The 18,599-nt window shown below is 39.7% G+C and overlaps 1 protein-coding gene across 1 annotated transcript; it reads right to left on the bottom strand.

The window, feature by feature from the left end:
* Positions 1-1,186: 1,186 nt before the first annotated feature.
* LOC101731684 (phospholipase A2 inhibitor subunit gamma B) lies at positions 1,187-13,695 on the bottom strand. Its single transcript, XM_004919788.4, has 5 exons — positions 13,555-13,695; positions 7,920-8,036; positions 3,196-3,345; positions 1,993-2,133; positions 1,187-1,454 (listed from the first exon to the last, which is right to left on the bottom strand). The coding sequence occupies exons 1-5, from the start codon at positions 13,604-13,606 to the stop codon at positions 1,261-1,263; spliced, it is 654 nt and encodes a 217-aa protein (XP_004919845.1). The 5' UTR covers positions 13,607-13,695; the 3' UTR covers positions 1,187-1,260.
* Positions 13,696-18,599: the final 4,904 nt, after the last annotated feature.

Genomic DNA, 18,599 nt, shown 5'->3' with positions numbered 1-18,599 from the left:
GACCTGAAAGTGTAAGGTCAGGGTAGATAGGAGCCAGCAGGAAGGGGTCACCCTGGGTGAAGAAAGTTTACTAAGTGTGCGGATATTTGAGACAATTTTACAATTATTTACAAATGCAGATGAATGACAGTTGTTTGTAGTTTAATAAATTAATTTTGTGTTTGCAAGAGCTTCACTTGGTCCTGTTGATTTTCTCACAACTGGTAGTGACTGACGCCAATTGGTGATCCTCTCCTACAGTCCGACTGGAGCCTGCCGAGGCACATTAGTGAGACCGGGCATTGCAGGGAGTTGCACGCATATTTTGCCTGTCCGGGGGCCTATATAATCCCTATACAGCTCAAAATGTGTACATGGACAGTAACCCATAGCAACCAGGTGATTACATTTTTCCAACCAGCTGCAGGTAGAACAATGAAAGCAAACTTCTGATTGGTTGCTATGAGTTACTGCCCAGGTGCAACTTTGCCCAGTGTTTATAAATGACCCCCTAAAGACTGAACCTTCACAAGAAACTGTTAATACCTGAGAGCAGGCACCATGTTTCCTAAAGCAGAAAGTAATGTTTTGTAGTGTCACAGGGTTACCAGAATCACACTCAGCATTTCCACATCCAAGGCAAAGAGAGAAGAGATACCTGTTGCCAAACATAAGCTGATTCCCTACAGCGTATATTTACTTTATCCTTTAGGCGCCACCTGCTGTCTAAAAACAGAACTGCAGTCTAAAAAGTAGGTTTTTTTTTCCAAGTGGATGTAAACACTGCTGCACAGCGCGGCTCAGCCAAACGTTACTCAGCTGTTGCTGGACTACAAATCCCAGAATAATGTAACATATAATGAAGGGTGAGGCATGCTGGGGGCTGTAGTCCAGCAACATCAGGGTTGTATTCTTAAAGCAATATTGCACAATAAAACTTTCCCCCAAATCCCCATTAAAATGCAAGAAATCCCCCAATGAGAATCCCAGCTGATGTGAGTAAATCCGGCTCCCTGTTCTCTGTTCTTGCAATTGGAGTTGGGAGCAATAAGCACAGTTTCCCAGCACTGAACAAGTCTGTCCCTTTATCCCCATGTCTGATTCCTGTGCCATATAATGACGGGAAAAATGCCATCATTATCTCTATATGTAAGGTACCAGCAAGGGGCCTGACACAGTGCTGGGAATCAGCATTCCCATTGGTCACTTCTCTTGCGCTTATAATGAGATGTTTGCTCAGTAGAATTCTCATTGGTGAATTTTCTTGCATCTATAATTACGTCAAAAGTCAAAAAGTTTTAACAGCAGGAAGGCAGCAAGTGGGTAGGAAACCACACTGTTGACTCCATTACTCCCCCCGGTGCATGTAATTTCCACATCAACATTTATGCCGTTAGCGCTGATGGACTGGCTGCCGATTCTGCATATACTTGGGGAGGCGCAGCCTCGTAGGACTCCACTGCTGGACACGGCTCCTGTATTAATAAAGGAAGTAATAATGTAGCAATGGCTCAACCACAAAGGAAGTGATAGAAACAGCTCATCAACTCCTGTGTCTTGTGACTTATTCATTTGCTTATTGTTAAGGTTAGACAGTGATATTCTGAGACAATTTGCAATTGGTCTACATTTTTCTATTTGGAATGGTTTTTCAGTAATTGAGTTTTTTGTTCAGCAGCTCTTCGGTACGTTTTTTTCAGCAATCTGGTTACTAGGGTCTTATTTTCCCTAGCAACCAGGCAGTAGTTTGAATAAGGGACTGGACTAAGTATTGTAGAGGGATGAAATAGGTAGATAAGTGATAAAAGTAACTGTAACAATAAAATTGTAGCCTCAGGGGGTCCTGCCGGGGTCAGTGACCCCCATTTGAAAGCTGGAAAGGGGTAGAATAAAAAGGCAAATTATTTAAAAACTATAAAGGATAAATAATGAAGACCAATTGCAAAATTGCTAGTAGTAGGCCATTTTAGCGTACTTTATAGACACCATCCCTCCAAGGATCGAGGATCTTACCTGACATTTTTGTGATCTGTACGAGGCAGTTGTTTTCATTGCCAGTGCATTGCATGGTTTCTCCGGTGTTGCAAAAGCCGGCGCCATCTAGTGTGCAGGTTGGGCAGGTCAGGCCGTTTGGATTAACATTATCATCAGGCACTTACAGAGAAAAGAGAAGAATGCTTGTGTATTCATACAGTATCCCCTCAATATACCGAGTCGGACAGTAGCCAAACCTACATACATGCACTTTGTGTCGAGTCTGACTTTATATAGATACCAAAGATCTACTGAATTATAGTATCATCAGTGAAGATAGGGAATCAGAATAAATGGAGTGGAGAATAGAGAATAGAAGTACGCCAGGTTTCAGCTGCCGAGAACCATTGAGTCCTATGGAGGCTTAGAATAGTCATTGACAGCCTGTCCTTGTCACTTTTTCAAGGGGAAGCTAAATGCATGATTCTTGTCTGTTTCACACACTTTCAAGGGGAAGTTACAGCCATGATTGTTTTCTATTTCTCACATTTTCTAGGGGAAGTTAACCCCATCAATGTTTTTCCCATCATTGTTTTCTATTTTACACATTTTCAAGGGGAAGTTAATCTCATTGTTTTCTATTCAGTGTCGGACTGGCCCACCAGGATACCAGGAAATCTCCCGGAGGGCCCGGGTGTAAGTGGGCCCTCCTGCTCCTGACCATTGGGCCTGCTTCATGGTCATTCCCTATTTCTGAATGGGAAGAAAGATGAGAAATAGATGGAAGAATAGATGCTAGCATGTAAATAAAAGAGACTGGGAGAATGAGGAGGAAAGAAGGAAAAATAGTTTGGAAAAAGGTTTTCTGGTGGGCCCCTGGGGTCCCAGTCTGACACTGTTTCTATTTCACACACTTTCAAGGGAAAGTTAATCCCATCATTGTTTTCTATTTCACCCAGTTTCAAGTGAAACTTAAGCACATTAATGTTTTCCAAGAATGAGCGCCAATGCTCCTAAAATGGCTGCTGGAGCACTTCCTGTTTAGGAAACATAAATGAACAACCATTTAAATTTCACCAATTTCTCAAACTGACCTTACCAATATTATCATGACACTTTAATTATAATAATAATTGTGTTTTATTTGAAAAAATACCAAGTCGAGTTTATACAAGTTGCAAAGCCAGAAAAATTCTAGTTTTATTTTAAAACGCTTGAGGAGCCCTCCCCAGAGATACTTACATGTGAGGGGAGCTGGGGTGCAGTTGTCAGTGTTGCAGCAGGAGAACCCCTTCTTGAAGGTGCTGTTACTTGTGCTAAAGCTTCCCGGTTCCTGGCACTGGTCGGGGGGCATACATGTCCTGCCAGAAAACTCACTTACCTTGATCCCACCTGTGGATGAAGCACAAGGTGAGCATTGATTGGCTGAAAAGGGCCATAAGGGCATTGTGTATGAATAAGCGCAGAATGCTTCTGGGGCTAATGAAATAAAAGGCACAATGGTTGCATCAGGTCTAGTAACCCATAGTGTCAAGCAGGTGACCAGTAAAGCTACCAGTTGATTGGTTGCTGTGTGTTTCAAGACCTAATAGAAATGTTCCATCTTTTATTTCATTGATCCTATCATATCTGTATATGATCTAAAAAAGGCCTTACCTAGCACTGAGTTGTTTAATTAGTATTTTTACTAGTCTGTCGTGCCACTTCCAATGACCAGCAGGCCCCATGTCTCTAAAAGTTACAGCCCCCATTTAACCCCCTCGACTCTGGAGTGTTGCATTGTAATGATAAGCCCCATAAGATGCCCCATAAGCCTGAGCCTTCATGCACTTTGGAGGAGGCAAGTACTAAATGCTTTTTCCTAATGCTTCATGCTAATGCTTGGGTTCAGTTCTCTAATTAAGGAGAGTTAATATTAGAAGACAATAGCCAATATCATTTTGGGGCAGGCACAATGCATCATACAGTCTCTTGTTTCTCTTAGATGTTCCATGTGGGAGTCACGTTGTACCCTTACTTCTACATCATAGTCCCTAAAGGGGTAGGTTCTACTTGGGTACTGACTCTAGCAAAGAAAGCTGTGGGGGATAAAAATAAGATCAAGATTCGCAATTGCAACTGGAAAATGAATACATTTGCCCCCTACCTATCACATGAGATTTTGTCTTTCTTGTATTTGAACCTGGTGAACATACATCTTTTTTTAAAAGAACACTAAACCCTGCTGCACAGCGCGGCTCAACCAAACGTTACTCAGCTGTTGCCGGACTACAGATCCCAGAATAATGTAACACATAATGAAGGGTGAGGCATGCTGGGAGCTGTAGTCCAGCAACATCAGGGTTTTATTCTTAAAGCAATATTGCCCAATAAAACTTTCCCCCATTAAAATGCAAGAAATCCCCCAATGAGAATCCCAGCTGATGTGAGTAAATCCGGCTCCCTGTTCTCTGTTCCTGCAATTGGAGTTGGGAGCAATAAGCACAGTTTCCCATAGGCGGATTTTCCATAAGGCTAGGGGAGGCTAAGCCTCCCCAAACCTGCTTGGCACATTAAAAAAAAACAAAACAAAAAAAAAACACCTTACTCCGTTTCTGCACTGTCCTGGAAATGAGTTCCTCAAGCCCGTTTTGCTGTGCTCCGATTGGATCTTTCTTCTTCTGGATTCTCCAATCAGAGCACAGCTTCCTTGACCGACAGTAAAATTGACCAATCAGAACACAGATGCACACAGGGATCGGGAGATTTTGCAAACTGGAAATGAAGACTGAAAAGAAGAATCTGCAGCTGTAACTTTACCTAAGAACCAACTCTCAACTTTTGCTGCAGTTTTCATCCCACAGGTACTATACACAGGTACTATATACCCAGGTACTATACACAGGTACTATACCCAGGTACTTTACACAGGTACTATATACCCAGGTACTATATACCCAGGTACTATACACAGGTACTATACACAGGTACTATACACAGGCACTATACACAGGCACTATACACAGGCACTATACCCAGGTACTATGCACAGGTACTATACACAGGTACTATACACAGGTACTATATACCCAGGTACTATACACAGGTACTAAACACAGGCACTATACCCAGGCACTGTACCCAGGTACTATACACAGGCACTATACCCAGGCACTATACCCAGGTACTATACACAGGCACTATACCCAGGCACTATACCCAGGCACTATACACAGGTACTATACACAGGTACTATACACAGGCACTATACACAGGCACTATACACAGGCACTATACCCAGGTACTATACACAGGTACTATACACAGGCACTATACACAGGCACTATACACAGGTACTATACACAGGTACTATACCCAGGCACTATACCCAGGTACTATACACAGGTACTATACACAGGCACTATACACAGGCACTATACCCAGGTACTATACACAGGTACTATACACAGGCACTATACACAGGCACTATACACAGGCACTATACCCAGGTACTATGCACAGGTACTATACACAGGTACTATACACAGGTACTATATACCCAGGTACTATACACAGGTACTAAACACAGGCACTATACCCAGGCACTGTACCCAGGTACTATACACAGGCACTATACCCAGGCACTATACCCAGGTACTATACACAGGCACTATACCCAGGCACTATACCCAGGTACTTTACACAGGTACTATACACAGGCACTATACCCAGGCACTATACACAGGCACTATACACAGGCACTATACCCAGGTACTATACCCAGGCACTATACACAGGCACTATACACAGGCACCATACCCAGGCACTATACACAGGCACTATACCCAGGCACTATACCCAGGCACTATACACAGGCACTATACCCAGGCACTATACCCAGGCACTATACCCAGGCACTATACCCAGGCACTATACACAGGTACTATACCCAGGCACTATACCCAGGCACTATACCCAGGCACTATACCCAGGCACTATACCCAGGGACTATACACAGGCACTATACACAGGCACTATACACAGGTACTATACCCAGGCACTATACCCAGGCACTATACACAGGTACTATACACAGGTACTATACAGTTCTAAAGAATCACTAGCTGACATTAAATAGTTTTTTGCCTGACCTGACATCTATAATAATTTATAATCTATCCCCTACCCTAACAGATGGAGGGTAAGTTAACTCTTTCCCTCTGAAAAAGCTCATTATGTGTTTATATATTTGTTGTTGTTTTTTGCACTTACTATTTTTTTTTTGTCATTGTTTTGTTAATTTATAGTAAGTTACAGTGGGGCCAATGTTGTGTATCAGTGCCAGTGTTATAGTGCCAGGGCCTGAATATCTGCCATCTGTACCCACTGCTTCTCACTGTATATAATGGGGAGTCAGTACCCACTGCCTTTCTTACATAGTTACATAGTTACATAGTTACATAGGGTTGAAAAAAGACCATTGTCCATCAAGTTCAACCCATCCGAGTAAACCCAGCACACAACCTATACTAACCAATCTATACACTCACATACATAAACTATATATATACAACCAGTAATACTAACTGTAGATATTAGTATCACAATAGCCTTGGATATTCTGCTTGTTCAAAAACTCATCCAGGCCCCTCTTAAAGGCATTAACAGAGTCTGCCATTACCCCATCACTAGGAAGGGCATTCCACAGCCTCACTGCCCTCACCGTGAAAAACCACCTACGCTGCTTCAAATGGAAGCTCTGTTCCTCTAATCTAATCTTTCTTGCTATAAAACTAACATAAACACATCTAAAGGGGTGGTTCACTTTTAAGTTAACCTTTAGTATGTTATAAAATGGCCTATTCCTAGCAACTTTGCAATTGGTCTTCCTAATTAATTTTTTTTGAATAATTTGCCTTTCTCTTCTGCCTCTTTCCAGAATTCCAATGGGGGCCAAAAAATATTGCTCTGTGAGGCTACAATTTTATTATTATTATAATTTTGTATTACTTATTTTTCCAAGTAGGCCCCTTAACTATTCATATTCCCATCTCTTGTTTAAACCACTACCTGGTTGCTAGGGTAAATAAGACCCTAGCAACCAGATAGCTGCTGAAATACCAAATGGAGAGCTGCTGAACAAAAAGCTAAATAACTGAAAAACCATTAAAAATAAAAGTGAATTCGAATGCGAACTACCCCTTTAAGCTAACTGATCACAAACACAAATGTTTGCAGATCGCCTAACAGAAGTGCGCGTATGAATACTTTTTCATACTAAACATTTTAGGGTAAAAAAAAAAAGCACCCCCACCCGCACTTTTGTACAGTATCCCTGGGAGTCAGTGGGAACGGCAAGAGGTAGTTGGGAGGTTAACTTTTTACGCCAGCAGCGAATCCACTAAGTGTCACATTAGCTGTAGGTCAGTCTGTGTATGGGCCATCTTTAGCCTCCCCAAACAAAAAAGTCACCCTCCGCCTATGCAGTTTCCCAGCACTGAACAAGTCTGTCCCTTTATCCCCATGTCTGATTCCTGTGCCATATAATGACGGGAAAAATGCCATCATTATCTCTATATGTAAGGTACCAGCAAGGGGCCTGACACAGTGCTGGGAATCAGCATTCTCATTGGTCACTTCTCTTGCACTTACAGTCACATTGTTGCTCAGTAGAATGCTCAGTGGGGGATTTCTTTGCATCTATAATTATGTTTTTCAGCAACTTCTATAGCAAAACTAGGGGGCGCAGTGGGACAGCGTTATGGTTGGGTTTACAACACCTGTAACCTTAACCACGAATAGAAAAAAGTAATATAGACTGCCATGAAGGTGTCTATAAACTTCAGGGGCCACACTAATTAATTACATTTTTTCATGGTATCTTTCAACTTTATTGGATGCCTCCATCCCTTGCCCGTTCATCCTAAATCCCTTAAATCCCTTAAATCCCTTAAGTTTGTCATATTCTCCGTGCCGGCGGGCCATACCTTCAGTTTTTACTGTGTACGTAGATGAACAAACAGTTCCAGCAGGGCAGGTCTCGCTGTTACCTGTGCAGTTTGGGGCACCGGGGGCAAAGCAAACCATGCACTTAAGGGAATAGCCTAAAAACATGATTTGTGAGAAATATGTGATTAGTAATATTTGCCAAAAATCTCTACTTTTATAGCAGAAAAATAGACAAAAAGTAAAATTTTTAAAGTTACATCCCCATAAATGTTCCAGGTGTGGCTGCAAGGTGACAAATGTGGGCTTGGACGGGCAGCACCACATGTAAACAGGGGACTGTTATGGCTCATAGCTCTATATACACAGCAACTGGATACATGCTGAATGCAGAAAAAGAAAATGGCTTTGCCTGCTGTACGGTAGCCAAAGCTCAGAACATCTGTGGGTACCAAGTTAATGTAAATTAGAATATAAAATCTAATTATTAAAGTGCAAAATTAAGAAAGAAATTGCCAAGCAAACTTCTTTGGCCAATATAACTTCTCCCCATTAAGAAACCAATATTGGACACAAGCTAATAGGAAAGAAAAACTGAAAAATCTGATGTTTTACACTTTAAAAGGGCTCAGTTCAATCAGGCAGTGGTTGACGTAGGACATGGTACATAAAGGGTTACTCGGAATTAATGTGAACAAGGCACTTGGGCCAGATGGAATACACCCTCGGGTACTGGTATGGTACCTATGGATTGGAGGGAACTCACATAATTCCCATGTTTAAAAAGGGATTACGATCTCAGCCTGGCAATTATAGGCCAGTAAGTCTGACATCTGTCATGGGCAAGTTATTTGAAGGCTTGTTAAGGAATCACATTCAAGATTATGTTCCAGAGCATGGTATTATGGGCAGTAATCAGCATGGCTTTATGAAGGGCAGGTCATGTCAGACCAATTTAATTGCTTTTTATGATGAGGTAAGTAAGAAGCTGGACAGTGGGGATGCAACCTAGCAACCAAGTAGCTGCTGAACAAAAAACTAAATAATTCAAAAACTACAAATAATATAAAGGAAGAACAATTACAAACAGTCTCATATAATCACTCTCTATAATATACATCACACTATACGGGGTTACTTCACGTTTAAGTTAAAGTTTAGTATGTTATAGAATTGCCATTTCTAAGCAGTGTTTTAATCTGCCTTTATTTTTTAATGTTTCTGAATTATTTGCTTTGTTGTTCTGACTCTTAGGGGCAGATTTATCAAATCACGAGTTTGAATCCCGAATCGGAAAAATTCGGATTGGATATAAAAATTTCTGAAGATCACAAATATCATGAAAAAATCATATTAGTCACGATAATATCGTATTGGCGATCCAAAAGTCACAAAATGTTCATATCGAACGATTGTAAACAGCGATTTTTTCGCGCTAAAGATCCGAAAAAGTCGCAAAAGAGCTGAAAAAGTTGTGCAAGGTACGGAAAAGTTGCAGAAAATACGATTGGACCAATTGAAAGAACGCTCGGAGCGTTCGTGGATAAATAAATGTGCCCCTTAGTTTCAGCCCTGGGTATCATTCTATTATCTTCTTATTCTATATTACGGATACTACTACCAAAATTATATATGGGATGCTGAATCCAATGGGATGGGAATAGAAATCATTAAATATGTTGCAATGTAACGTTACGCATGTGGACTTTCTATCTTTAAAACAATTTCAAGAAAGTGCCGGAGATGAATGTTCTGGCAGATAAGAGATCCTGATGTAGCAAACAATGTCAAGCAGTTAGAAAAAGGATTTCCTGTAATAAGGAATTGCGTCTGTCCCCCGAGGATAAATATAATTCTGTCTCTTCCTAATGTGCTCGTAAGGCCAGTAAGGTCTGCTCTGGAACATCACAGTTTCAGTCTCCAGTTAAAAAAAAAAAAACTAAAGATAAACACTTTACTTCTGCGCTGCAAATTGGAGTGATATCCCCCCCCCTCACCCCCAGCAGCCGATCAGCAGAACAATGGGAAGGGAGCAAGATAGCAGCTCCCAGTAGGTATCAGAATAGCACTCAATAATAAGAAATCCAAGTCCGGCTTGGGACTCCTCCAGTTACATGAGAGTAGGAGAAACAATAGGTTAGCTGAAAGTAGTTCTAATGTGTAGCGCTGGCTGAAAGCTCAGACTCAGGCACAAGGCACTGAGATGGCACCTACACACTAATATTACAGCTACAAATACATTTGTTGGTTCAAGAATAAAAGGTTAAATGGCAGAGGGAATTATTTGCTGTGTAACAGGGTCATTTAGAAATAAAAAGCTCCCCATAAAAATCATGGCAGTGCCCCTTTAAATACCTGCTACTCTGGGTGCTAAAAGGTTAATAGTAAGGCTGCAGCATCCCCTTAATCACTTGGGATTCTGTTTCCTCCTCCAAACCACTTGGCCCCCTCTCTTAGACATGACAAATTTTTTCTTACATGCGCAACTTTTTTCCCACTCAAAATGCATTAAAGTCAATGGGCAGAATGGCGTCATTTTGCAGCGAATCCATGGCTGGAGAAAAAATGTACTCACTACTCGTTATGAGTTGGGTGAAATATTACAATCTTTAGCAATGGTTAAAAGTTAACTCTAAATAGCGTAATTTAGAATAATGGGAATGGGTATTTTCCCATGAATGGCTTGTGTGGCTTGAGGGTCATTGCACTTTTTGTGGCGTGCGTGCAAGTGTGGGAATGTTCTTGGAAAACATTAAAGAGCCGAGGAATTAATATTTAATCACAAATAGTCAGTGTTGGAGAATCCACAGAACATTCTCTGCCAATGAATAAATCCATGCTGTTATTGCACACACCCCCATGATACAAATGAGACATTCCGTAATTGCTTGTGAAACATTTGCCTGGGCAAGATCTGTCTTTGTGGGCTCCTTTGTTTATTTACAGCCCAGCTGGTAGGTCAATGGCCTTCATGTAATGGGAAATAAACCTCAGAAACAGCTGACTTTTGGGTTGGGCAACACTGTCTAGGTCCCTTTAGTGTGCCGTTATTGCTAATTGCATCTATTTGCAGGCATAAATACATGCAATTGGCATACTAACACCAGACATCCCAGTAAAATCACTGTATAAAGGGTCAAAGAACACTAAATTAACCCCAGACATGCTAGTAAGATCACTGCACAAATGGACAATGAGAAATACATTAACTCCAAACATGCCAGTAAGATGAATGCAGAAAAGGATAGATTGAAAACATTCCCCCACCTAAGTAGAATCCTAACACCAGAGTAATTCTTTCCTACTGCTCCTGTTTTACTCGCTTATACAGTGCAGAGAGTGATTCAGTAGAACCAATGCAGTGGTTACAGGTACGTTTTTAACTGGGTGCCTTTTCTGTTATGTGAACATGGGCTTGCAAACTGGTCAATAATTGGTCTTTATCAGAATGTCCTTCAGAAATGGGCAGACATATACTCCTTGCCTCCACACAGCTACAGCAAACTATACTTTGGTAACTATAAAAATCAAATGAAACAAGAAAACCATAAAACGAAAAAGGCCTGCAGTTCTTTAGATGTTGTCCTGGGGTCTTTTGTGGCCTCTCGGATGAGTTGTCTCTGCGCTCTTGGGGTAATTTTGGTCGGCCGGCCACTCCTGGGAAGGTTCACCACTGTTCCATGTTTTTGCCATTTGTGGATAATGGCTCTCACTGCGGTTCGCTGGAGTCCCAAAGCTTTAGAAATGGCTTTATAACCTTTACCAGACTGATAGATCTCAATTACTTTTGTTCTCATTTGTTCCTGAATTTCTTTGGATCTTGGCATGATGTGTAGCTTTTGAGGTGCTTTTGGTCTACTTCTCTGTGTCAGGTAGCTCCTATTTAAGTGATTTCTTGATTGAAACAGGTGTGGCAGTAATCAGGCCTGGGGGTGACTACAGAAATTGAACTCAGGTGTGATAAACCACAGTTATTTTTTAACAAGGGGGGCAATCACTTTTTCACACAGGGCCATGTAGATTTGGAGTTTTTTTTCTCCCTTAATAACGTAAACCTTCATTTAAAAACTGCATTTTGTGTTCAATTATGTTATCTTTGACTAATAGTTAATGGTTTTTGATGAAACATTTAAGTGTGACAAACATGCAAAAGAATAAGTTTTTCACACCACTGTATGTATAACTTTATTTATAAAGCGCCACAAAGGTACGCAGCGCTGTACAGTCTTACAGAATAAAAATTACTCACAGGAAGGACAAGTGATATAATAAATAAATACAGTAAATATATATATATAAATAAGTGCCATGTGGTATGAGACACAGTGGGAAGGAGGTCCCTGCCCTGTAGAGCTTACAATCTAAGTGTGAAGGTGTATGGCCATCTTAAGGGCTGGATTGTGTAAGCATGGTTGTAGCCAATTAGCATTCATAGTGCGAGTTGTTGGAGCGTCCCCATTCATACAGGAAAGGATAGACATGTTAGTCTCGTCATAAAGGAATGAAATAGAGTTTATTGTAATATATGCCCCTGTGAAGAGAAAGTTCTGAAGTAAGAGCACAGCTCAGTGCCAAATGAGAAGGAATTGGGACTACCTATTGGTAGGCTAGATCCCATGTTAAATTGCTCTAGAAGCAAAAGATAGTTAGGACTCAAGATGAGTAGGGACTATGAGCCCTTTCTGTGTACTCTATGGCTGGGACTCTAACTTGAATATGTCTTAAGTCTGTACCTAAAATCTCTACTTGGTATTATCTTGAATAAACTGATTGCCATCAGTACCACTATTTCCAAGAAATACATAGGTGTAATCTTAGTTGTCTTGAAGCTCTATGATCCTGTCGTACAACCTGCTACAAGGGAACCTCTGTTACGCTTGTATCTTTGCTATATCTCCTTCCTTTATCTTACAGTAGTCTTTATGGCTGAGAGCTTATCTCGATAACAGACCCTGAACTGAAAGCAATTGTAGCCAGCAGTCTTACAAGAACAGAAATAAAATTATTTAATAATAGGAAATTTGATCAATGTAGACTAAGATAAAGTAGAAGTCATAACAAAGAATGACCCCTTAAGAATGCACCCCCACCATTCAGGCTAGTTAGATGGAATGGGGGGAAGTGCATGTTTAATGGGTTATTCATTTTCCTTACTGTATCGATAGTGATGGGCAAAATTATTTGGCAGGCTTGGTTTTGCAGCGAATTTCAGCGTTTCACCATAGGCGGGTTTTTTGCACAAAACAGGCAGAAAAAATGTTGCCAGTGTCAAATAAAATTTTTGGCAAGCCCAACATTTTGCTAATTTTCAAACAAATCGAGAATTGTTCTGCAAAGCAAAACAGGACAGATTCTCTCATCACTATTTATTGACCCTGCACACCATTCCCTCCCTACTTTACATGCAGGGTTGGACTGGGCCGCCGGAACACCGGGAAAAATCCCAGTGGGCCCCAGCAGCCCAGACCCGACCCTTGCCAGCGCTCCCCCTGCCCGACCGTTCCTCCCCTGACCACGTGTAAGTTTAACATCGGGTGGGGGACCCTGTGGGTGGTGGGGTTAGGGGACCTAGGGTGGGAGCCCCGGTGGGCCCTGCACCCTCCAGTCCCACCCTGTTTACATGTCATCACTGAACATGATATTAAACGAGCATAAACAAACATAGGAACAACTTACCTGATGATATTAGTGACGGGAAGACATAAAGTAACTTCAGAAGGTCTCTCATTGTAACCAGAATCCAGCGCTTGGGCGATTGGGACAATACTGACACTTACGCCTCTGTGTTAATCTGTTCTAAATCCTAACACATTTATAAATAGTAGAGTAGATGGTGAAAAAAGGTATTCAATTCCAGAGTTGAACTTTAAACTTAAAAGAAGAATAAAGATTATTTTTTAACTGCTTTAGAGCAAAGTACAAGTTGCAGAATAATTTACAGTTACTGGCATCACACAGGTAGTTGACCTGTTATCCAGAATGCTTGGGACCTGGGTCACCATACCTTAAGTCTACCAAAAAATAATTTAAACATTAAATAAACCCATTAGGACAGTTCTGCCCCAATAAGGGGTAATTATATCTTAATTGGGATCAAGTACAGGTACTGTTTTATTATCACAGAGAAAAGGGAATCATTTAACCATTAAATAAACCCAATAGGGCTGTTCTGCCCCCAATAAGGGGTAATTATATCTTAGTTGGGATCAAGTACAGGTACTGTTTTATTATTACAGAGAAAAGGGAATCATTTAACCATGAAATAAACCCAATAGGGCTGTTCTGCCCCCAATAAGGGGGTAATTATATCTTAGTTGGGATCAAGTACAGGTACTGTTTTATTATTACAGAGAAAAGGGAATCATTTAAACATTAAATAAAGCAAAGAGGATTGTTTTGCCCCCAATAAGTGGCCACTGGTTTTGGTCTTCATCACTCTGCTCTGATCGTTTGGCCTATAGAAGCAGTATAAATAGTAGCCTCTGTATATAGGTAAGCTTTTTTAAATAAACATATTCCATTTTATGAGCCTCTTTTGTTCTATGGTTAACTCCATGCAGACACTTTCTGTGAGGATCCAGGAAAGCCCTGGAGCTATAGACACAGGTTTATGTTTAGACCAACCTTTCTTACTTATCAGCCACAGTCAAATGTAAAAAGACTTGGAGAGCAACACAAGCACCATAAAAGTTCATGGAGGCTAAGATTGGCTATTAGGCAGCCTCTATGCACCCTATCAGCTTATATTCTATTTCAATGGTTATCCTTGCTGCAAACTATGTGTAATTATTTTTCCTAATGGAAATCCCCTTGAGGTGTGCTCCTCAGTGTCCACTAGGTGGTGGCACTGTGCTAAATTCCCAGTTCCCAGTACCTTTTATCAGCAAAAAGGACCAAATTTCCTGTTTTAAGTATACAGCCACCTAGTGAGCATGCCCAGTTCAGTCTATTGTATTTACCAGACAGAGCACTGCTCTCACAAGGGGTAACTATGTGTATTCTGTTACAGGGTGTGGCTTTGTGTGCCCTCACAATAGGGGGCAATTACATTGGAAGGACCAGATAGAGTATACCAGACAGAATGTATACCATTGTTTTCTATTTTACATATTTTCAAGGGGAAATTAATCCCCTCATTGTTTTCTATTTCACACATTTTCAAGGGGAAATTAATCCCCTCATTGTTTTCTATTTCACACATTTTCAAGGGGAAATTAATCCCCTCATTGTTTTCTATTTCACACATTTTCAAGGGGAAATTAATCCCCTCATTGTTTTCTATTTCACACACTTTCAAGGGGAAATTAATCCCCTCATTGTTTTCTATTTCACATATTTTCAAGGGGAAATTAATCCCCTCATTGTTTTCTATTTCACACATTTTCAAGGGGAAATTAATCCCCTCATTGTTTTCTATTTCACACATTTTCAAGGGGAAATTAATCCCCTCATTGTTTTCTATTTCACACATTTTCAAGGGGAAATTAATCCCCTCATTGTTTTCTATTTCACACATTTTCAAGGGGAAATTAATCCCCTCATTGTTTTCTATTTCACACATTTTCAAGGGGAAATTAATCCCCTCATTGTTTTCTATTTCACATATTTTCAAGGGGAAATTAATCCCCTCATTGTTTTCTATTTCACACATTTTCAAGGGGAAATTAATCCCCTCATTGTTTTCTATTTCACACATTTTCAAGGGGAAATTAATCCCCTCATTGTTTTCTATTTCACACATTTTCAAGGGGAAATTAATCCCCTCATTGTTTTCTATTTCACATATTTTCAAGGGGAAATTAATCCCCTCATTGTTTTCTATTTCACACATTTTCAAGGGGAAATTAATCCCCTCATTGTTTTCTATTTAACACATTTTCAAGGGGAAATTAATCCCCTCATTGTTTTATATTTCACACACTTTCAATGGGAAATTAATCCCCTCATTGTTTTATATTTCACACACTTTCAAGGGGAAATTAATCCCCTCATTGTTTTCTATTTCACATATTTTCAAGGGAAAATTAACCCCCTCATTGTTTTCTATTTCACATATTTTCAAGGGGAAATTAATCCCCTCATTGTTTTATATTTCACACATTTTCAAGGGGAAATTAACCCCCTCATTGTTTTCTATTTCACACATTTTCAAGGGGAAATTAATCCCCTCATTGTTTTCTATTTCACACATTTTCAAGGGGAAATTAATCCCCTCATTGTTTTATATTTCACACATTTTCAAGGGGAAATTAATCCCCTCATTGTTTTCTATTTCACACACTTTCAAGGGGAAATTAATCCCCTCATTGTTTTATATTTCACACATTTTCAAGGGGAAATTAATCCCCTCATTGTTTTCTATTTCACACACTTTCAAGGGGAAATTAATCCCCTCATTGTTTTCTATTTCACACACTTTCAAGGGGAAATTAATCCCCTCATTGTTTTCTATTTCACACATTTTCAAGGGGAAATTAATCCCCTCATTGTTTTCTATTTCACACACTTTCAAGGGGAAATTAATCCCCTCATTGTTTTCTATTTCACACATTTTCAAGGGGAAATTAATCCCCTCATTGTTTTCTATTTCACACATTTTCAAGGGGAAATTAATCCCCTCATTGTTTTCTATTTCACACATTTTCAAGGGGAAGTTAATCCCCTCATTGTTTGCTATTTCACCCAGTTTGAAGTGAAACTTAAACACATTATTATTTTACAAGAATGAGCGCCAATGCTCCTAAAATGGCTGCTGGAGCACTTCCTGTTTGGAAAAAATAAAGAGGATTCATGGAAATGAATGACACCTGGGTCCACCAGGAGTTTTTTCTGATATTCTGGTAGGTAAGAAGAATTACTATCCCCAACCTTCAGTAACCATAGCCCTTCATAACAGATAGGTTGTCTGGTATTTTTTTTTTTTTCAAAGAGAGAGGTTGTTTTTCTAGGGAAATGATCAGAATACTAAGTGGACTTCTGTCCTCATTACGTATTAGACTTCTAACTCCAGGCAGGGGGCAGGCATTGATGTGACAGGAGGCAGGGTGGGGCGGGACAGTGACATCACGGGGGAGTGGTGCTGGTGATGTCATGGGACCGAGTTATGTCATGGCAAATGAACAGATTAATGGAAACGAACGTCTGTTTAAACTCAATTTTTTTTAAACAAAAAATCAATAGCAATAGGTTTTTCTTACAAGTGTCTGTAACAAATATATAACTAAATAGATATAAGAATATGAATTTTTATCGTTATGGAAACAACTTTTTAATTAACAAATTATTTTATCGAAACCGATAACATTTTTATTACTTCATAAAAAAAATCAATTTTTCACAAGAGAGATATTTTTAAGTTTTTTCATAGAAAACATAATGTATAGCATTACTATGGTTAGTATTACAATAACATTTTCATGTTTTTTAGCTTCAGAGAGATATCAAATGTAGAGTTTACTCTTAGGGGCACATTTACTAAGCAATTTTGAGAAAAAGATGAATTTTTTTAATTTTACTTTAGATATTTTTGAGATTTACAAATAGGTTTTTGTCAGTAATTGATTTTTCTGATATTGCTCCTCGAAAAAATGGAGTTTTCTGTGATTTATTAATGTTTAGTTAACTTTTGTAAAAAAAAAAAAACTGGCAGGTTTGATCTGTCGAGTACCATTGAGCCCTATGGAGGCTTAGAATAGGGGAATAGAATAGTCAGTGACAGCCTGTCCTTGAACTTTCAATGAGAAGTTAATTGCCTCACTGTTTTCCGTTTCACCCAGCTTTAAAGGGAAGTTAATCCCATCATTATTTTCTATTTCACCCAGTTTCAACTGAAACACATTATTGTTTTCCAAGAATGAGCGCCAATGCTCCTAAAATGGCTGCTGGAGCACTTCCTGTTTGGGAAAAAATAAAGCGGATTCATGGAAACAATTGTCTGTTTAAACTCCAATTTTTCGTTTTTCAACAATTCTTCTAACTCGAGAAATTTGGGATTTTCTAATTTAAACTCAATACAAGCATCATTGTGACATTTTATAAATACAGCAATAATCGAGTTCAATTCGAATGTATACCATGTTGCGTTTCTACGACTGTCAAGGCCAGAAAAAACTAATTTTAGTAAATGTGCCCCTTAATGTATGTAATCTTAATTTGATTTTTTATTAATAGTATAATATTCACATTTAATCCTTTAGAAAATTATACAAATTATACATCAGTTGAAATAGTAGGAAAGTTAAAAATAAAATAAATGGTTTTACAATTTACAAATATAAAATATGAGATATGTGTAAATTGATTTCAAACCTGTAAATAGTCAAATAGATGCTGTGGGAGAGCAGCTTGGGATGATTGGTTGCCATGGGTTACTGCCTACAGGCTGATAAATGACCTCAAATATTCACTTGGCAGAAACGATCCGCATCAGTTGAGCACCAAATCCAAAATGGAGAGAGACGTGGATTGCAGGAGAGCGTGAATGAATGCTAGCTGTGTGTGCCCACCTTGCATTGCATGTAACTATAGCAACCATATCATCAAAGTCACGATTGGTTGCGCACAAGAAGGTGGGAGGGTTTAGGAAAAACGTTGAGGACGAGCACTCTATGCGCACAGTGAGGAGAAACGCTTGCATGAAAAGTTTTAAATGCACAGACTCGCCGGTCTTGGTCTTAGTGATCAAGCATTGAATTATGAGAATTTCTACTCCTGAAGTTAGC

This window comes from Xenopus tropicalis, chromosome 7 (assembly GCF_000004195.4).
Source record: "Xenopus tropicalis strain Nigerian chromosome 7, UCB_Xtro_10.0, whole genome shotgun sequence".
Classification (NCBI taxonomy): domain Eukaryota; kingdom Metazoa; phylum Chordata; class Amphibia; order Anura; family Pipidae; genus Xenopus; species Xenopus tropicalis.
The sequence above is the reverse complement of the archived record's forward strand: the minus strand, read 5'-3'. Positions and strand labels throughout refer to the sequence as shown.